At 34.7% G+C, this 23,074-nt stretch overlaps 1 protein-coding gene across 4 annotated transcripts in view; it reads right to left on the bottom strand.

The window, feature by feature from the left end:
* Nucleotides 1-23,074, bottom strand: part of negr1.L (neuronal growth regulator 1 L homeolog) — a 292,225-nt gene that overhangs the window by 66,503 nt on the left and 202,648 nt on the right. For all 4 annotated transcript variants that reach the window (XM_018258196.2, XM_018258197.2, XM_041590351.1 and 1 more), the window contains exons 5-6: nt 13,264-13,384; nt 5,946-6,097 (exon numbers count right to left, since the gene is read on the bottom strand). In XM_018258196.2, coding sequence (XP_018113685.1) covers nt 5,946-6,097; nt 13,264-13,384 — 273 coding nt within the window. The remainder of the gene's footprint in view (nt 1-5,945; nt 6,098-13,263; nt 13,385-23,074) is intronic.

Below are 23,074 nucleotides of genomic sequence, written 5' to 3'. Positions count from 1 at the left end.
ATACACTAAGGGGCATATTTTAGTAGTGTGTAAACAATATTACTCCAAACAGTGTGTAAAAGTGGTGGAATATTAATGGTTTGTTAAGATTCGCATTCATCCAGGTCATGGTATATCTGTAGAAATAAGTAAAATCAACTGGACTTGCTGTGTTTTTCTTGAAGACGTTTTACCAGTCATCCAACTGGCTTTCTCAATTCAGAATAACTTGTAAATAGGATTTGTTCAGGGAATATATCCTTTGGAATGTTGCTCCAGCATAATCTGTTTATCATAATTAGTAAGGATGTCATGTCTTTTAGTCTTGACCAGAGGAGCTGGCTCTTCTGTGCTGCGCCATACACTGGTGTAACTCTTGTTTGGTTTCTCCCACATACAAATTAGACCACTCCTGACTGCACTGCACTGCACTGCATACACAATGTTACTCTTCTTGTGCTTTGGGGTTGGGTCTTTTGGGTGAACTAGTTGCTGCCACAGTGTGTTGTTGGGTTTAAAGCAGATAGGATGCAGTGTTTATTAAAAAGTTTTTTCCAACACCCCAGCTACATATGGTAGAACCAAGTATTCTTTCCACTTCCTCCATGTATAGGTTTGCCACAATGGGGGAAACTGGTGATCTCATGGCACAGCCATGCTTCTGCCTATAGAACATATCCTTGTACTTCAAATATGTGGTACTTGGGCATAGATCCAGTAAGGAACATACTTGCTCTGGGTTAAGCTTTGTTCTGTTGTCAGGGGTGTTGTCTTTAAGCAACAATTTTCTAACTGTTTTAACTGCCTCTGCGATGGGAATGCACATAAAAAGAGAAGTAACATCATAGGACACAATGGTTTCTTTTATGCCCAGTACCAACCTTTGGATTTTGTTAGCAAATTCCTGGGAGGTCTGGATGTGATGCTCTTTATTTCCAATCATAGGGGGCTAGGGTGTTGGCTAGGTAGCTGCGATAATATCTACCACATTGATGTTTTTTGGTGCAATTGCAAAGTTTAACCCTTTGGCGAGGACCTTTATCTTTGGCTGGGAAAGAGCCCTGTCAGACAGGTTCTTTACCCACTTTTCTTTGTTTTCCTGTGTTCCAGTTGCTTCTTTTCTCCTCCAAGTTAAATTTCTCCTCCTTTTGGTTGTTCCCAGAACCAGATACCAGAATGGAAAACTTGTTCTCTTTCCTTTCCTTGCTCTTATTGTGCTGAAAAAGCTGTGCTTGTTTCATGAACCCCCTCACTCTCTCTCCCAGATTGCCGTAGGTAATAGTGAAGTCAAGCTTTGTTTTACTTGAGTGATTTGTGTTGTAAGGCATCAACTGTAAAATGGGTCTCTCTTATACATTCGTTTAGCAGTTGTCTTGGGGCCTTCTGTAGAATCTACTTGGCTTTGTGGCCCTCTACCATGGAATCCAGAGGTATACTGCATGGTATGAGCCCATGTTGTCAACATATGAGGTTGAAGCGCAGGTGGTTTCTATAGTCTGTCAGTTTTCTTGCTGTTTTCTCATATTCCTGTACCAGGGTTTTCTCCCCAAAATGAGTTGCAATATGTTTGTGAAGATTCTCCTTCATCGAGGTCATGGTATATCTGTAGAAATAAGTCAAATCAAGCTGCTTGCTCTCCTCCTCTTGCAAAGTCATGGGCACCTGGAGCGCTGTGCAGGCTGGCAGCGTGTCTGGTCTCCCCAAATAGCAGCATATCATCCCAATCATTGCACTGTTACACTTACATTGTTCCACTTATTTGTTAAAAAAGTTAAAATGGACTGGTTTCCATATTGTTAAGAATGTGTTATATAACAAATATTATTATTGTCACAGCTGTGACAGGGTCATTGTTTTTGGTCCTCACAAGTTGGGAATGTTGGGTTTCCCTTTACATGCCCACCGTGGCTGTGGTAGCTGGCATCTGTGGTAACCTAGGCTTGGTATAACATGGCAAGGACAGGGTTATCGGTTTTTGTCAAATATGGTTTTAATAAAAGCTGTGGGCAACCTCCACCCATTAAAAGGGAAACTGAGTTGTGTGTTTTATTTTTTATTTTAGCTAGTTAGTTCTTCTGCAATTATGGCTTTTACACACAAGCGAGTGCCTCTCCACAGTCTTGAATATGTTTCACCAGCCATTCAACTGGCTTTCTCAATTCAGAATAACGTGTAAATAGGATATTTTTTTAGGGAATATATCCTCTGGAATGTTGCTCCAATCAGCATAATTAAACATTGATGGTTTGTGAAGATTCTTATTTATCCATATCATGGTATATCTGTAGAAATAAGTAAAATCAACTGGACTTGCTGTGTTTTTCTTGAAGACGTTTCATCAGTCATCCAACTGGCTTTCTCAGTTCAGAATAACTTGTAAATAGGATTTTTTTTGGGAATATATCCTCTGGAATGTTGCTCCAATAAGCATAATCTGTTTATGATAACCCACAACGATGTCATGAAGTTAGGTGTTGATTGTATTAACATGACTGGAGCATTGAAAAACCAAGTTTGAGTAGAGTCTGGGGTTGCAACATCAAGGGGCATTAACTATTGGTCGAATATCGAGGGTTAATTAACCCTCGATATTAGACCATCAAAGTAAAATCTTTCGACTTCAATATCAAAGTAGAAGGATTTATCACAATTCATTTGTTCGAACGATCGTAGGAAAAATCGCTCCAATCATGCTTATACAATCAACACCTAACTTATACATGACCTCGACAGGTTTGAGATGGCGGATTTTCAGATTTGAATTTTTGCAGCTTCGGGGTATCATAAATCCCAAAAATTCTATTCTTTCCTAAAAACTAGAAAAAATTGAGTTTAGTAAATAACCCCCTTAATGTCTGTTTTTAGTAAATCAAAAAATGATAAAAAAGGAAGGAGAACTCCAGCAGAATCTCTGCAAAACTTTTATTCCAGGTTGTGGTAACTGTGCCAGTAAATCAGAAAATAATAAAAAAGGAAGGAGCCACAACCTGGAATAAACATTTTGCAGAGATTCTGCTGGAGTTCTCCATAATTTTTCATTGTTTTTTTTATTTAATGTCACAGTGGAGTTGTTAGCACAGAGAAACTTTTATGGAAGTAGAACATACAAATTTGTCCAGCTGTACAGACCACTAACAACCCTTTTACTCCAGTGTCTGTATTTAGTTGCTTTACTAAGACTAATTATAAAGGCATTTTTTAGTAGCAGTATGCACAAAATGTCTCTGTCTTAAATATATTCATAATGGGTTGAGTGCAGAGGACTCTTGTGTTTGACTATATGTATTTTGGGGTCACAGCCTCATTGCACCCCCGCCTAATGGTTTTTAAAAAATAGTGGTGAGCACAACTTTCCCTTGTTTGTTATAGTTTATACAGGAGCAGTGACCAGCTCCATGTTGTAGCTCCCACCCTTTCCAGCTATAGTCAGGTGATCCCACTGGTGTCTAATAAAAGGGCAGCCAAGTATGGAGGTTTACTTTGAAAGCAGCTAGTAAGTTGCAGGTAAAACCTAGTCCCTTTGTAAAATGTATAATGAAGCAATAGAATTCTTAATGAATCAGATGAAAATTAAGCGTAGGACTGGCCAGATATGGGATGACTTTGACGTAGTTGGCCAGCTTAAATATATTGCAATATATGGACAAACAATCCCTGTTTTGTTTAAAGGGTAAGGCATTTTTTAGTAGCAGTATGCACAAAATGTCTCTGTCTTAAATATATTCATAATGGGTTGAGTGCAGAGGACTCTTGTGTTTGTCTATATGTATTTTGTGGTCACAGCCTCATTGCACCCCTGCCTAATGGTTTTTAAAAAATAGTGGTGAGCACAACTTTCCCTTGTTTGTTATAGTTTATACAGGAGCAGTGACCAGCTCCATGTTGTAGCTCCCACCCTTCTCAGCTATAGTCAGGTGATCCCACTGGTGTCTAATAAAAGGGCAGCCAAGTATGGAGGTTTACTTTGAAAGCAGCTAGTAAGTTGCAGGTAAAACCTAGTCCCTTTGTAAAATGTATAATGAAGCAATAGAATTCTTAATGAATCAGATGAAAATTAAGCGTAGGACTGGCCAGATATGGGATGACTTTGACGTAGTTGGCCAGCTTAAATATATTGCAATATATGGACAAACAATCCCTGTTTTGTTTAAAGGGTAAGGCATTTTTTAGTAGCAGTATGCACAAAATGTCTCTGTCTTAAATATATTCATAATGGGTTGAGTGCAGAGGACTCTTGTGTTTGACTAATTATAAAGGCCTATTGAGGTGAAATATTATATAAGGACAAGAGCTAAATATTTAAAACTGTGTAAAAGTCATTAGTGTACACAACACTATTTTGTGGGGTTAATCACGAGAACTAGCTTCATTTTAGGGGGTCTATTTATTAAAGGTTTCAATCTCTCTCAAAAGTTTTTCTACAAAAAATAGATTTTTTAGAGAAAAAAATAGAATTTTTAGAGGTTTTTAATGCCCTTAAGCAGCAAAAATCCAAATTCGAAAATACTCCAGCTAAAACCTGTCAAATTCATGTAAAAGTCAAAGGCAGAAGTCCCTTTAACCATTTGAAGATATTTTTTGCCTTCATGATTTTCTGGTGTTTTAGGGTGTTTGTTGCTCATAAACTCAATAGATTAAAGTTTTAAAGCCAAGAAACTTGATAAATTCTATTTTTTTAAGCCTATAAAATTAAAAAAATTTTGAGATATTCTTAAAAACTCAAATTATTAATTTAGTAAATTGTTACTAAATTGGCCTATTTCATAGATGGGAGTTAGGTCAAGTTTGTTTCTGGTAAAATTTGGAGAAAAAACAAGTTTTAGTAAACAACTCACTAAATGTACTATAAGCAATTGCTTATGTACAGGATCTGTCCACACCTGCTGTGCACCATTATAAAGGACACCAATACACAGTTCATAAAGATATTGTGCTGTAAAATGTGGATTAAGTATAGGTTTGTTATTATGTTTATGTGTGTAAATGTAAATAGTAGTTATGGGCAAATCTCTCCCGAAAAATCATGGAAACGTAAAGTTCACAAAAAATGTGTGAAATTCTGCAGTTTTCACGAAAAATATGTGAAATTTGGACGTTTTCACAAAACATTTGTGAAATTCTGACGTTTTCATGCAAAATCGAGCAATTCAAACCTTTTCACGAAAAAAAAAATCAAATTTTCACCGGCGAATTTTCACGAGAGATTCTCAAATTTATTCTCCAGCGGCAAAACGCGGGAATTCACCACAAATTTGTGCCTGGTGAATTTATTTGCACATCACTAGTAAATAGTAAATGTGACTCTATGAACATTCATTTTGTATTTGTACTGTTTTTATCTTGTCTTGATTTGTATATATTTTTTTTTCCATTATTGGAGTTCCACGACCTGTATAAAAACACCACAGTGAATCTACGAATGGTAAATACAGTGTACTATAATTATTAGGACAGTAAGGTGCCATTTTATTATTTTTCTCACAGTCATGGAGGATATGTTCTTCTATTTCTAATTTCCTATGCCCCCCAGAATATGCAGTACAGCAGTGTATTGTGCTATGCATCTGTCACGATCAGTGCACAGTTTGAGACAGCCCTTCTTATATAATTGGTATTCTGGTAAGTGCTACAAGGTACAGAAAGTGATTTAGCAAGGCTCCTTGTTTGCTTCGAAAAAAATTACTTTTTGAAGGGTCAATAAAATAAAATTTTAGAGAAAAAGTAGAAAAACAAATGTATTTCACATTAAATTGCATTAAATCAAAACATTTAAAATAAATAACTTGCAAGTTCCCAATTCTACCAAGTCTTGCAAACAGCAACTTTCATTTGATAAATATAAAGTGTTATCCTGCTCAGAAATTGTTTTTATGAGTCCAGACAAAACACGAATATTGCTGCACATCAATCCTTCTAAAACACAGGCCTTTATTTAAATTCCAGACAGCGAAGTTACCATTACTTACGGTTGAGAGGAAGGCTGGCATTGCTGGTTCCTAGCTTGTTTACAGCTACACACGTATAGTTGCCAAAATGTTCTTCTGTTACATTGGAAACGGTGAGAATGGATCTCGTGTTGTAGTTCTGTATGCGTATGCCTCTCTGACCATTTGTGAGTCTAGAAAATAAAGAATCAGATTTATATTGAATAAATGATACAGTACTTTAAATAAAGCAGATATGCAATGATTATGGATATGCCTAGAAAGCTATAAATGTATCATATTTAGAGATCCAACCATTTTTCCTTTTATAATGGGGTAATTTGATAACATTGCAATTACAAAATATGCATTCAGTAGTATAAAAATAACCTTGTGGGCACCCATAGTAATTATAATAAATCATTTAGCTCTGTTTTCAGAGCAAAACAGAAGTGGTGATTTGTTTGGGGGCTGCATTTGTAGACTTGTTGGATGCACCAAACAGCAACTTGTTGGATACACCAAACCTCTTCATCACTGGGTGAGGTAGCATGCCATATGCAGCACCCTCTTTCAACCACTGAATAAAGCAGGTTCACGCAGGAAGGTAGCATATTAGACTATGCTCACTCCTATATGACAGATGCCATAGATACTTTGAAACCTTGGAAATTAAACAATTCATTTGTTTACATTTATGCACTGATTACCAATTTATGCAATCTAAATCAGAGATTTGTTGAATTTGGATTTGATTGTGAATTTTCATGTTTGGCTTTTAAAATGTTTTCGATAGGTGGATGCATCCATCCTAAATATATTGATATGGGTGTCTGTATGAATTCTTTATTGAAACCCTGCTTAATGGTTTGGAATTCTGTAGTGGTGAGTGCAACTTTTTCATTTGCAATATTTTAGGCTAATAGTGATAAAAAGTAAAAGAGAAGTCAACTACGTAGTTAAAGGGATACTGTCATGGGAAAACGTGTTTTTTTTTTTAAAAAAAATTTAAAAAAAAAAAGCACAGTGCTGCTCTAGCAGACTTCTGCACTGAAATCCATTTATCAAAAGAGCAAACCTATTTTTTTATATTTAATTTTTAAATCTGACATTGGGCTAGACATATTGGCAGTTTCCCAGCAGCCTCCAGTCTGTGCTCTGATAAACTTCAGTCACTCTTTACTGCTGTACTGAAAGTTGGAGTGATATCACCCCCTCCCCCCCAGCAGCCAAACAACAGTACAATGGGAAGGTAACCAGATAGCAGCTCGCTGACACAAGATAACAGCTCTCTGGCAGATCTAAGAACATCACTCAATAGTAAAAATCCAGGTCCCACTAAATCAGTTACATTTAGTAGGAAAAACAACAGCCTGACAGAAAGCAGTTCCTTCCTAAAGTGCTGGCTCTTTATAAAATCATATGACCAGGCACAATTATATTACAATTAAAAAAAATACACTTGCTGGATCAGGTATTAAGTTTTATTTGGTAGAGTGAATTATTTGCAGTGTAAACAGTGTAATTTAGAAATACTTACTACACCATAAAAATCATGACAGAATTGTTGGGTCATAGAATCTTTGGGTTTGAGCAGGCAAAAGACAGATGGATTTAGGGTAATGGGCTGCTACTGACCACTGAGCTCACTGTGTTGAACACTCAGCTGTGATATGATATTGGCAGCTCTTCTAATCAAATCTTTCAACACATAATTTTGCAAATTTTTTTGCGAATGTCTATGAGAGTTTTTTAAATATGTCAAAAATCGCAAATGGCATTTGAATTATGCCACAACTTTGCTGGCAGAGAAATTATTCACAAAACAGTTTTGAAAAATGGGGAATTTAAGTTACTGTCAACGCTATTTTCGTGCACAACAACCTTGCACAGTGGGCACACTCATGCAAACACCCATCTCATTTGCAAGCCACTTGTGAAAATGTATTCACAATGCAAATTCGCAAAAACCGGAAAGAAGGACAGAGCAGTGCAATATATTAGCGTTCAGGAAACAGCATGTGCAGAACAACCATTTGCAAACAAATATGTGCTGTGTGAATTTTATAAATGACCCCCAGTATGTTCAATGCATTTTTTAATTTAATACTATGCATTATCCCTTTTATTCTACAATAGGTAAGTCACTAAGTGTCCCTACACTTCAAGTACCAATACAAAATATAAGCACTTCAGGTCAAGAACTCACTGTACAGACCTTTAGTCAGATCACAAAGAATATTTTACTCTGTACTTGCAGCATATCTTCAGAAGGACATCAAGAGACCATTGAAAGAAAAGGTACTAGATGTTTTATAAGAATAAATTGACAGGATAGACTTGACAATTAATCTGTATAACTTGGTGAAGAGAGAACATAGGGGAGACCTGAATGTTTCTTTAAATACATTAAATATAAATCTGACATAAAAAATCTGAGAAGCTGGATAATAAAGCAATTCCTCTTGATTACCCAGTTCAAATTGACCCCAAATGTATAACTAAAACCAATGTATATGGTAGGGTTTCTTTTCCAAATTTCCATCTCTATAAAAAAATATTTATTCAGGAAACCCTTCTTATCTCACAATATCATTTAATTAATTTTAAGGTCAAGCACATCATTTAAACAAAATACATAGCAACAAAAAATAGCACCATTAACACACGTTACATTTGTAATCTAGTTGTACCTTTTTCTTCCAACATCTAATTATTAACTACATAAAGCTAAATTTTATAATTATGAAAATTCCTTGACTCCCTTATATAATATAGCTACGAGATAGGACAAAAGCATCATTCAAAATATACTATCATGGTATATTTTAGGTGCAACCTACAGTGCTTGTCCTAGGTTAGTAAACAGATAAATCTTTTTACAATAGATGCATGCAAGAAAGTTTTAAATTAAATTCAGATTTGGTCAAGATAAATACAGTACCTTAATATAGACTGCTAGCTAGATTTCATAGATCATTGATCTCCAGGCTCCTTGACTGGTTATCTTGCCTTCCACATCAACCAATGAGATGGGAACCCTCCCACTGCATAAGGAACTGCCTAGGTAGCTATTGCTCAGAACATTGTAGTGAATTAAGGAAAATATCTTTAGCTGTAGCTAGTGTAGTGTAGGAGATTGTTGTTCATGGTCATGGTCGTAGTTGTGCAGCCCATGAACCCACTTGTCCCAGAATATCCGCTACATAGTGGAAACTGTGTGCTGTTGATGATGATGAGCCAGACCCACAGAGATTAAAAATTGCTCTAGCACTGCTGCCATACCACTGGCACTGCACCACATTAACGGGTCACTGGGCATATGTCCAGGAACCAAAAGGCCCAGCATCTGGCTCCAAAGCACAGCTTTTTTGACATGCCAGTCGCATGACCTGGGTGACATGTGCAACCTGTACAGTCAGTGAATCCATTGGGGGAAGGATGGGTCACAAATGGGAATGTAAAACACAGTCTTAAATTTCCAATAGAAGCATCCCGACAGGATGATGTGGGAGTAGCACCATAATGTCAGGTCACAGGGCAGTCATGTCTTGTGTCCTCCTTCTCCTATTTCTCATGGAAGAAATGCAAGCTCCACGGAGATAAGAACAGAAATACAGCAGGAGCAAAAATGAAATAAGAATAAAGTACAGGGCAGCTCTAGCAACCATCCACAGTATTATATTTCTGACGTATTCAAAGTTTATTCAAGTTTTTAACATGTAGTTCTGCTCTTTTAGTGAAGGAGTGCATTTGTATTTATGGTTTCTCTAAACTCCCTCATGCCATGGGCAAAGGAGACAAAAAATTGGGGGTTCTGGTGCTTCATCACATCTAATCTTTTCCAAGAAGTGCTCTGCATCTAAGGATATTAAGGCTATGCATATTTACACCCATAATTACAAGAGATTGTTGTTGCTTATAAGATCTGCTCTAATAATTTTACACAAAATATGAATGCCGCACACTTTCTTGCTTCTCTTACCTCAAGGCCACTCAATAAACCTGTGTTTTACTCATGAGGCTTGTGAAGTCTTTGCAAAGTCAAATAAAATGTCTGTATATTATCCTTAAGGTACTGTTACTCTTAAATGTAGTCATTTCAATCAATCATATCACTTTTGCATACATACAGGATATTATGATCTAAAGCTTTAAGAATATTATTACATATAATTCATCAAAATTAATATTTCTGCAATAACACTCTAAAGCTTGAGGAGTAGATTATGGTGATAGAATCCTCTATCCATTTTAGAAAAAAAAAATTGAACAAATCTTTTTATGATTGCATGCATTGATATCTGAAAAGACACAGTGTGACAGCTATTGGTGTCTATGACACAATAACATTCCCATGGAGAGAATATATATAAGACAAACTCAAAGTGTTTTATTAAAATTGGATTGTAAATTGGATTGTAAGCAGGCTGAATAATAATTTAAAAAAATATGTTTATATATAAATAATATTGCTTTCACTTTTTAGACCTGTTTGTAAATATAGAAAAAGTAATACATGAACAATAGTAATGTTATCACTAAAACAATATTGCATCAGTAATGTGAAGGGATTGGTTATTTTCACTTATAGATGGAGTATCTGACATTATAAACTGTGCAAATGACACAAATTACTGGAAGGAATCTGTTTTAAGCATATAATTATATTTTTTTCATTATTTCCTTTTTTGCTCTGTAGTAAAAAAGCAGTACCTTGCATTTGATGGTAATTAAGTTAGCATAGATTCATATTAAGGGCAAATCCAATCCTGTTTTCAGTGGTTTTATTTATTTGTAAATATAATTGTAAATATAATTGCATGTAATTGTCCCATGCACATGCTTTTTCATGTGTCAGTTTATCAGCAGTGTTGAGAACAAATAACAGATACTGCTTTCATTAGAAATTACTTTGACAATTAAACATTTTTTATAACAGGTACTGTATGGGACCTATTATCCAAAGCACGCAGGGTCTGGGGTTTTCCAGATAAGAGATCTTTCTGTAATTTCAATCTCCATACATTAAGGGGTTTATTTATCAAAGGTCAAATTTTTTTTTATACCTCGAATGAACTCACAACTCAAACGGTTTCTAATTTAAGAAAAGCCAGGAATGGGAAAAAGCACGTTTTTGGCAGGAAAAAACATGAATCACACAAATTCATAGAGTTTTCAGGCAAAACCCTCTGAAAAAAACTTGAACATCATGAAGGCTATTTACATCTTCAAATGGTTCAAAGGATCTCTGCCATTGACACCTACATGACCTCAACAAGTTTAAGATGGTGTATTTTTGGATTCAAGCTATTTGCAGGGTCGGGTTATGATTTTTTTTTTTTTAAAAGAAACTTGAAAAATTTGAGTTTTATTTAAACTCAAAAATGTGACTTTTGACCAAAAAAAGAAACTCAGGATGAATAGTTAATTACAGTGACAACAGTATATGGGCCATTATAAACTGGTAGCTAAACAGAATACCATGGGGTCTGTATGTATATTGTACTTTTAACATGGATTTTTGAATAAAAGGAATTCTAATGAAATCATTTTGGTTACGGAAGGGATACTTTTTGCTATGTGTTGTGGAGTTTGCCATTGGTGCTGGAGCTGTTTCCCATTAAATATTGCTCTTTCCTGGCTGGCCATGTATATCCCATTTTGTATGTTTGATGTTTTATGTGTATGGAAGCCTCTCAGACAGCCCGATCAATATGTGACTGAACATTGGGCTTTTGGGATATTTGTCAGGCAGCTATGAACCTTGGGCAAAGACCACATTGGGCCAAAGATCAGATCAGCGTGAGTTGCTCTAAATAAGAAACCTTCTGTACTTGGATTAAGGTTCTTATTGGGTGCTAAGGATCCATTTAAAAGAAACTTGAAAAATCTAATTTTCGGCGGAAAACACAACTCAAACCTTAATAAATAACCTTAAGTCTACCCTTAAGTCTACTTAAAATTATTTTAAACATTGAATTAGCCCAATTGGACTGTTTTGCCTGTAATAAGGATTAATTATATTTTAGTTGGGATCAGGTACAAGGTACTATGTTATTATTACAGAGAAAAACAATGGGAGACTGATTTCCCATAAACTGGAGCTTTCGGGATAACGGATTTCTGGATAATGAATCCCATACCTGTAAAGTATATTGGAAAGCTACTTGTACTTATATTTCCTTTAATTAGGCAAAACAAAAAAAAAACTTTGGATGGATTTTCAGTTTAAGTTTATTTTTCACTAAAATAGCAAATCTTTTTTCCAGCTCCCCTGAAAAATATCAGAACTAACCATGATCTCCTTTGAGATAAATTAAAATGAATTCATCAACAAAAATCCTTTAAAGATGAACAAAATCTAGCACTGTAAGGGCATTTCTGTAGTTCAGACCGGGACCAACATTTAGTGAAAGAATCCCATATGATTAATGAAAAGCCATTTAAAGGTTGTTACACAAACATTGCTCTCACTATAGTCCCAAAAGAAACACACATAATTGAAACAAATTAAAATCCCTGTAGCCAAATAAAAAGACAAGCATTTAAATGAGAAGATAAAAGGTGGCCATTTATTGCCTACCAATCCTAAAGGCATAGCACCATTGGGCTAAAGTAAAATCTAATCACTCTAGCAAAACTACAAATAAAGAAGCCAAGGGAGACCTCCTGTCCACATAAGCATTTTTTTCTATTTTAAAAGCATTTTATTTTAATAGTGAATGGTGTTACTCTGAAGCATGTTGCACCATTTGGACATCAAACTACTTAACCTATTTTATTTTACTGTATTTTAAGCTAAAACACATTATTGTAATGCAAGACTTATTAGGATTTATTTATTCAGAATTTAGGTCTAATGCCTATATATTATTATAGAATTGAGTAAATTCTAACACATTGTCAAATAGACCACAATACATTAACCTCCTTCAAAGTGGGTTGTACCTTTTAATTATTTAATGCCAATTATATTCCACATGTCCATGTCTCTGCCACAACAAAGCTAACAATCTAATGTCTCTATCATACATGCAGTGCCCTGGCTGGAATCAAACCTTCAATCCAGTGCTGCAAGGCAGCAGTGCTAACCACTGAATTTTGGGTTTGGTTTGTGCAGTTCTAAGATGATGCAATTATTTAGTATACAGTATGTGAACTAGTAGGTATTTATGGCCACAACTGCTGAAATACTCTACATTGTGATATATGATGGTAACGTGGGGAGAATTCTTTAAATTGATATATACAGAATAACATTTGCACTTGATGTTCAGTTATGCTACATGCAAATTGAGCATTTTGTTACAACACACTGATTAAAATATAAATAAAATAAATGAACAAAGCCTCTTACTTCTTCTCTCCTTTGTACCACTCAAACACTGGGGCTGGCACAGCTGCTGTTTCACATCTGATCAATCCCGTTCTTCCCAATGAAACTCCAGTTGGTGTTATTTCAAGAATTGTAGGAGCAACTACAAAAAAAACCCACATCATTAATATGATTATGCAACAAACAAACTTTTACATTGCATCTAGAACAACACAACAGAGCAACATATTGTCTTTCTAATGACAAGATAATTGCAAGATAATGAATCCATAATAAATTTTCACAAAACCCCCTTTATCTCTAAAAAAACAAGTTACATTTGGGGGCAAATTTACTAAAGGGCGAAGTGGCTAACGCTAGCGAAAAATTCGCCAGTGTGACGTCCCCTTTTTAAAGGGTGATAGGCTGAAAAAGATCGTACATTTTTTTGGGGGTACCCTCCTTCCCCCTACATTTCCTAACATATGGCACCTAAACTATACAGTGGGCACATGTATAGGGCGAAATAACAACTCTATTTTATTTTCTGAAGCTTTCCCAGCCTTGTGTAGTGTAATGTATTTGCTGCTACATATACGTCCATTGTACTTAAACGTGGCTCCGTATGCAAATTAGGCATTGCTAGAGTAACTTCGCTTTGCTTGACAAATTAATGGTAGCAGAACTTCGCTACCTTTGGCCTCCCTGAGTGCAACTTTGGATTTTAGTGAATTAGCAGTGCCCTAGCAAAACTTTGCCTGCCTAAGTCCGGCGAATTTCTGCAAAGTCAACGCTGGCACAACTTTGGAGGAAAGTAAATTTGTCCCTTGGTGTTTACATAAGGCATTGTATTTCTTCAACATAGCTCTTTTTCTCTTTTTGCAAGTAAACTAATAGAAGTCCTGTCTTGCAATGTGACAGACATACCAGTTATATACTTACATTCACTTCACTTAATCAAAGAATTATTAATGGGCCAATCACTACAGCTGGCCTAACATATAAAGGTTGAGAACAGGTCCTTGCATGACAAACCAATGTTCCTTGGAAAATGTATATGCATTGACCATTCTGTTAGAAATATAATTATTTTAAATATAATACTGTATATAACTAAGTATGTATCATTTTGTGTGTGGAATTCATTCTCAATTTAAAGTACAAAAGTGAAATTTAATATGTTTAATATGGCAACACTCTGCATACAATTCATAAATGTCATGGTGCTAGGTGCAATGGCATTCACACAATTACATATAATATGCAAAATAATTTGCAAGAATAGGTTTTGTCTTTAAACATTTTAATGAGCTTTGGGACTTTCATGCATATTAGTTATGTTGCCCTAATTACTCATTATAATTCTAATGTGCATTTTATATTTAATTACATTCCTTTTTAAAGCTTTGTAATGGACAGTAAATTATTATAACTAGCATGTGGCTAATGAATATGAGCCACATTTATTAACTTTTACACCAGAATCTAACATAAAGAAACTTCAAATTTACCTTTGTTGATTATCCACATAATATGATTAAACAAACTTTTTAATGTTATTAATTCCATATTTCAAATATGATTAAGCTGTAGTTTCACTAAAATGAATATATTTAGCTTAGCCATTTCGACCATTTAAAACATTTAAGTATGTTCTACATAACTAAGCAAAAGTTCTCTTACTTTCTAAATATACTACTATGATTATTGCTAATAAAGAATTACAAAGAATAAAAATCCACTGCATCTCAGAAAAACAAAGCCAAAACAAATGTATACCATTAAAATGACATCTGCTATCACATTTCAATAATTGATATTTGTCACTCTGTGCATCTCACTTTTTGCCAGGATTCCATAGCTTTACCTGCTAAGCACATGTACACTGGAATCTCGTCAAAATTACCCTCTCTATCAAGCTGTGGCCCTAGAGCACAGAAACCCAAAAATTGAGCTCAGGATGAATAGTTAATTACAGTGACAACAGTATATGGGCCATTATAAACTGGTAGCTAAACAGAATACCATGGGGTCTGTATGTATATTGTACTTTTAACATGGATTTTTGAATAAAAGGAATTCTAATGAAATCATTTTGGTTACGGAAGGGATACTTTTTGCTATGTGTTGTGGAGTTTGCCATTGGTGCTGGAGCTGTTTCCCATTAAATATTGCTCTTTCCTGGCTGGCCATGTATATCCCATTTTGTATGTTTGATGTTTTATGTGTATGGAAGCCTCTCAGACAGCCCGATCAATATGTGACAGAACATTGGGCTTTTGGGATATTTGTCAGGCAGCTATGAACCTTGGGCAAAGACCACATTGGGCCAAAGATCAGATCAGCGTGAGTTGCTCTAAATAAGAAACCTTCTGTACTTGGATTAAGGTTCTTATTGGGTGCTAAGGATCAATTTAAATTTGTTCATTAATGACTTGATGCAGGGTAATGTAAGCAATGGGCATTGATCTGTATTAAAAGGGGTATAGATTAAAGGAGTAAAGGGTAATCCTTCCTCTTGACAAAACACTGGTTAGGCCTCATCTAGAATATGCAGTGTAGTTTTGGTCTCCAGTGGATATTATTGCAATAGATAAAGTCTAAAGAGTACCAACTAAGATGAGAAAAGGCATGACCTGTCTGATTTATAAAGAAACGCTTGCAAAGTTAGGAGTGTCTATACTGAAGAAGAGGCACTTAAGGGGGACATGAAAGGTAAGGGGCAGATTTATCAAGGGTCGAATAGTAAATTCAATTAGAAATTTCAAGTGTCAAAATTTACACATTCTAATCTTAATGTAATGTAAGCAATGTGTCTTAGTTTCAAATGACACAAAGCTACAGTATGCAACCAATTAATTCCATCCAGGATATGCCATCCTTGCAGAGGTATCTGGACACACTTGCAATCTGGTATCTGATAAAATCCAATGTTGGTAAAGGTATACTCTTAATGGGCCAATCCTTGATGGAGATGGACCTAGGAATACTTGTGGATAATACATTTAACTGAATACTTGTGGATAATACATTTAACTGAATATTTGTGGATAATACATTTTAAATTCAAATTTGAAATTTTAAGTGTCAAAATTCTCACATTCGAATTTTAATCCCCCTATTCAAATGTAATTTCGAATGTAAGATTTATCACACCTCGACCATGGAAACAGTCCTAATTTGAATATTTGCTACCTAAAACCTGCCGAGTTCATATACAAGTCAATGGCAGAGGTCCGTTAAGCCATTTGGAGATGTTAATAGCCTTCCTGACATTCAAGTTTTTTTAGGAGAAAAACTTGATTTGTACGAATCGAATACGATTCCAATTTTTCTGGTCGGAACCATTTGATCGAATATTAGATAACAATTATCTCTCTAATACTGTATTTTATTAATCAATATCAACAAAAGATCTTGTTGCAGAAACAAGGGGAATCAGTTGTGATTAGAAGAAAGGAGGTTTGGTCTTCAGTCAAGAAAAGGATTATTGAGAGCTATTAGTGGATTTCTCTCTTTTCCTGAAGTGGTTGTACTTGCAGATATACTAGTTTACATAGTTTCAATAATGGATTGGATGACTTTTTATCCAAACAAACTGTAGCAGACAGCACCAAGCTTGATAAAGGGCCATTGTTTGGCTTGAAACATTGTAACTGTCCAGATCATAAAGCCAAAACATAGCAAAATAAAGGCTTTTTAATAGAAATCTTTGATGGTGCAGTCTGTTACAGTTTGTTTGGATATTCAAAGTCGGTTGGAGTGGACACCGAATGACGTGCACCTGATTATTTATAAGGAATTGGAGTTCCTGGTGAGCGCTGGCTTAATTGCATTTTCATGGATGCCTTTTTAGCAAGTGAGAAACTCCAGGGTTACTGAAATTAGCTCTTAGTACAAAGTTGCTTGGAAAGTTTAGGATGAAGGGGGTCATACTGCAATTTTATAGATCACTGGTATGACCCACCTTGAATACTATGTTCTATTACAGACACCCAGTTTACAGAAATATATTATCATATGATTTATGGCATAGATTACAAAAAAACAGAAAGGGCTCAAAAGGGGTTATGCAATAATAGGTACTAAGTTTGCCCAGGAGCAGTAAACCATAGCAACCAATCAGCATGCAGAATTTACTAGTAGTGATGGGCGAATTTGTCCCACTTCAATTCGCATCAAAATTCACGAAACTGGCGAAAAATTTGCCAAAGTTGACGTTGGTGCCCATTAAAGTCGACTACCACCGGTGTCAAAATCGAGATCTCGAAATTGAGACGCAAATTTTCGCTGCAAATTCGCAAATTTATTCTCAGGGGGTGAAACTGGCAAATTTGCAGCGAATTCGTGCCTGGCGAATAAATACACCCATCACTATATAGTAGTCACCTGTTTAAAAGCAAACATCTTATTGGTTGCTATGATTTACTGCTACTGCGTAAACTTAGTGCCTTTTATTACATATGGAAAAAAGACTATGTACTACACAGAAATATGCGAGATGATAACATATAAGCCTTAAAATGAGCCAAAGGAAATGATCAGAATTCAAAAGGGAAATGTTTTATGGCAGTCGATCATGAATAGAGCTTGAGGAAACTAAATTAAAGGAGAAAAAAATCAAAGGATAAAAGCAATTCTAAAGCAATTAAAGACTTTTAACAGAAGCTCTGTTCCTGACAAGCTTACATACAAGTAACAATGGTTATAATTTGTGATGGGTGAATTTGACCCATTTGCGTTGTCAAAAATTTGAGAAACTGCAAAAATTAGCCGAAATGCATTGAAGTCTACGGGCATCAATTTTTTTTTGACGCGTGACAAATTTTCACCCATTAGAATCTATGGGAGTGATTTTCAAGACGAAACTTGGTGAAAAATTTAGCTCATCGCTAGTATAATGGTTAAAGAGACAAAAAGGACACCTTAACCACCAAACATCTAAAATAGTGGCTAAATGTTCTGAAAATAGTTCTTCTACATTCCTATCTTTTCATACATAACCCAATAAAACCCAGCTGCATTATTATAAATTATATGTTCCTAATCGTTTTTCAGATTGTAGCACAAGACCATCTATTAGTAATAAATATGAAATAATTGCTTTCTTTAATCTACGAGAAGCTACAGTGCCATAGTTTGAACAGACAGAAGAACAAAAAATAAGAAAGCAGAAGAACAAGAAACAAGAAAGCAGAGGCTTTAAGAAATCAAGGAGGAGACATTAAGCTGGTCAATGTATGTAACAGACAAAATATTCACATAATCACAATGCCCAACAATGTGACCAAGATAGCTTTTATTGGCTTAATTTTCAGATCACTATTTTATGTGTTGGCCTCTTAAATTACAGTTTAGAACTTCTGTCTTGTGACAATGTTGAACTGTATTCCAAAACAGAAATCGCGTATTGTAGCATAAATTATTTTTTTGTGAAAAAAATACAACTCATATTACTGTTTCTACTTCCTTTCCTGAAAAAAAATAATAATAAAAATAGTCCTTTAATATTTTAGATATACAGTGCATACAGGATTAGAGCAGATGTCTTACATACAGTTGCCGTTTATTGGAAAGGTTTAATTACATTGTTTCTATTTTTCTGGAAGGCTTACTTACACTCACTTCGCGTATTGCTTTAGAGTGATATGGAAAGGAGAGTGAGAATCTTTTTTTGTGTGTATACCAATGAAAGCAAGACACTTTTTTTATTATTTGGTCTTGTACTGATTTTGTTTTTGGTAAACATTTGTTGTTATTTTTCCAGTATTCATGAGCTGTTCTCCACATGCAAGAATTTTAGGAAAAAAAGGATAATATCTAGGCAGCTTGTATAATGTTTGTTTTTCTCTCTACTATTAAAACTATTCTCAGTTTAATATTTCAGACAGAAAAGATTTTGCTGTCAAAACATAATAACTATGGACTGATGAGCTCAGTCTTTCTGTATATTTTTTCTTTAAGCATAATTTGAAGGATTGTGGTCTTATTGACCTATGTGAACGGGCAGGCCATTGTCTTCTGAGGCTTGCCACTCAGCGGACTCAAAATATGCACTATATGGTTTTCAAAAGGACAATAATTAATTATATTCTGGAACCATGTATGATTAAAATAACAGGTAAAAATTTTTTAGATTGATGTACTATATTTGTATTCTTTCCTTTTTTCTTTTTTTATTTGAAGCATATCAAGATTATGTATGCCATGCTTATAAGAATACTAGTATTTATTTGAAGTCTTTGAATTTGTTCAGTCCAGAATATAATCAGCTGAAACATTCTATGGCAATTTCATAGAAATACACACATACTCATCTATCGATATCCATATCCATATCCATATATGTGTGTCCACATTTGCACCAATAAGTGCAAGGTCAGCTTGTAACTTGTAAGAAAATTACTAGATAAGCATACCCTTTGTGCACATTCTCAGTCCTCTCATCTTATCAGATTTCATGAATATATATATTATATATATATATATATATATATATATATATATATATATATATATATACATATATATATATATATATATATATATATATATATATATATATATATATATACATATATATATTCCAAGCCCAGCACAACAAGGGAAAAGGGAAAAAGGCAGGAGCCAAAGTATGGTGTGCTTCCTTTTCCCTTTTCCAAGAACTTAAATATACTAATACATTTATTATTCCTTGTTAATTTTTTATATTTTGTACTGGGTAAAATGCAGACTTTGACTCCAATGGATTCGACATGAGGATAAACACAAAAGCCCCTATTGACACAAATGCATTTGACGTGAGAAAAAAGTTTGGAGAAAAAAACACCCATTGACTCAAATGCATTTGTCAAAATTTCAGCAAACATTTTACTAGTATGCATATTCTTCAATGGTTTTGCAAAGGTTAAATGGGTCAGTTTTGCTCATCACTTAAAATAAAGCATAAAGGACATAATCTAACAGAACTGTTTGTAGGCAGCGCTCTGCTCTTGAGATTTACTGGTTGATTGCAATTCACTTTTTGGGAAACCTTGTGCTATAGAAAAGAAATGTCTCCATTCTCTACACTAACTCTCCTCTACTCTTTTTATATGTTTTCATTGGTATGTTTGTTGCATACTGATTTCAGTATCTGCTACATGTATACAGTGGCAACACTGGGCAAATTTGCCCATGGGCAGTAACCCATAGCAACCAATCAGTACTTGCCTTTTTTCAGGAAGCTGCAGGTAGAACAATGAATGCAACAATCCGTTTGATTGCTATGGGTAACTGCCCATGGGCAAATTTGCCCATTGTTGATAAATGAGCCCCACTGTCTAGTTAAGTAGCAAAATTACATGTATAGATTTCACATGTCACAACAGCAGCGACCTGCACAGGTGCCCTCTTGAAGGTGAACTATTCTTTTAAGTTTATATGAAGTGGCAAAGGCATACTATACTTTGGGGTGTTCATTTTAGATTATATTCTTATTCTGAAAGAATTACAAGACATGAAAAAATATAAAAAAAGAAGAACTTTGAACGTTTTTTTGATGCAGTTTGCTAGTTTATCGGGTTATTAAACTAAATTTTAAAATGTTATTGTTATTACTCTTTGGGGCATATTTATCAAGGGTCGAAATTCGATTTGAAAAAACATTGAAATTCAAATTCAAAAAGACCAACCGAAATTAAGTCTAAGGTTTTTTTGGTTGAATCAGGTCCGTTTTCGATAGAATAGGTCCGTATTTGGCTCAATTCGAATTGTACAAATCAAAGAAATAGCGCATTAGATCGAATTCGATTCGATTTTTTTTTTGGGGGAAAAGTGGGGAAAAGTCCACCAACTGACTCCAAGTAGGTTCTAGGAGGTCCCCCATAGGCTAGATCAGCAATTTGGCAGGTTTTAGATGGCAAATGGTCAAAGTTGAATTTTTAAAGAGTACATGATAAATTTCGATATTCAAATTTTTATTTGAATTTGAATTTTTTCAAATTCAAATCTAATTTGGACCATTCCCTAGTACACAAAATATATCTTGAAATTCGATTTTTTTTTTTCATTCAAAAATTCACCTCGACCTTTGATAAAACTGTCCCTTTATCTTGATTGCCTTGTTTGTGTGAGCACAGTGCCTTATAAACTAGGGTGGATCTTAGTCATTAAAATGGCAGCTTTTCTATATGGGATTATCCAATAGTACACATTACATATTAATGGTTTACATTTGTTTTATCTGATTTGTTGTTATTTAAAAGTACAATGTTTGGGGACATAGTTTACCTTTATGCAATCTGTATTTCAACTGCTATTTACCAATAAAATTGTGGACATCAAGCTTTTCCTTTTTCATTATATAAAAAGCCTTTATTTACATCTTGGACCCAGACCACAACACAATAATCTAGCATATCAGGCCTTCATAGACCCTTTTTCAAGTGTATAGGGGATTATGAGGCCCTAAATTGTTGTTGTGCTATTGTGTTGTGGTTTGTGTTCAGTATAAAAAGAAATACTTATTATATTTAAAAAAAATAAAGATGTCCATGTTACAGCGTGAATGTATATAAAATGGTAAGGGGCTGTGCAATTTGATCCCAGAAAGAGGAAAGTGGATTGTCTGGTGACCACTAGCTACTACAGGCTTCACATACTAACTTTTATCATTGTTCAGTTGTGGAATCTGACATAGACATAATTTATATATAACCAAATGGATATTTTTGTTAATTTTCATGCCTCAGTCAAAGCATCAGAAATTAATCAGATATAAGTGTTTCCCCTTCCCTTTGGTTCAGTTTAAACTAAGTAAGTAAAAATAAACCTTTTAAAAATATGTATAAAGTAATCTTCTAAAATGAAACTTATTGCCTATGCATATCAATATTTTTAAATACCATATAGCAGTGTCTAACCTGAAACTGGAAGTGCAGACACAAAAATATTGACTGTAACTGTTACGCTCATTTTTAATCTTGCGTGATACCAGGAGTTTTTAATCTTACATAGTTTTCGTCTCCCACTGGTATGCCTAATGGATTCTGTTATAAGAGCCCATAAAATCCTGATGAAAGTTTCATGCTAACCTGATGTTTCCTGAATACAAAACCTTTCTGTACTTGATTTAGAAAACATTAAAAAAAATGTCCAAGTAATTACTAATTTACTACAATAAATCCATATCTGATAATAAAATGTTTATTTGCCTATAAAAAATTAATGTCACTGAAAAAAGGGGACAAACCCAGAAGACATACATTGTAATTATGTGTTTTAGTTATATCACAAGCATTCAACTCTACTTGTGGGAAAATGACTATAATAAAATTAGAAATTTCAGTTAATCATTACTTATAAATCTATTTATATATGCAAGCATACAATAAAATAATATCACTACGCTGTTAGCTGTTCTCATAGGCAGACAAACCAATGGATGCTTCATTGAATATTAATTATCACAGAATTCCTCTTAACTGATTTCAGTTTACCACAAAAAAGGTTCAGTTAATACTGTCAGAATTAACTAATGCTGTAATTGCTATTGTCAATTTTAAACAATAGCTCCCTGCATAGACCCCTGCATAGAACCCTCCTCCTCCAGAATTAACCAGATTCCTAAAAGAGGCCTGTGTTTCAGAATACCAGTTTGCCATTTTCAGACCATATATAGCTATGTTACATCATGTCTGAGGCTCCACAATGGACGATCTGCAATTGACACATGGGTAGAGGGGCAAGTTGATGTAATTGTTAAATGGGGTTTGTGCAGGTGCCTTATTGTTTCAAGGAACAGTTCAGTGTAAAAATAAAAACTGTGCTAAACAAAAATTTCTAAATATAGTTAGTCAAAAATGTAATCTAT

Source organism: Xenopus laevis, chromosome 4L, assembly GCF_017654675.1.
Source record: "Xenopus laevis strain J_2021 chromosome 4L, Xenopus_laevis_v10.1, whole genome shotgun sequence".
In the NCBI taxonomy this organism is placed as follows: domain Eukaryota; kingdom Metazoa; phylum Chordata; class Amphibia; order Anura; family Pipidae; genus Xenopus; species Xenopus laevis.
This window is presented reverse-complemented; position numbering and strand designations above follow the sequence as displayed.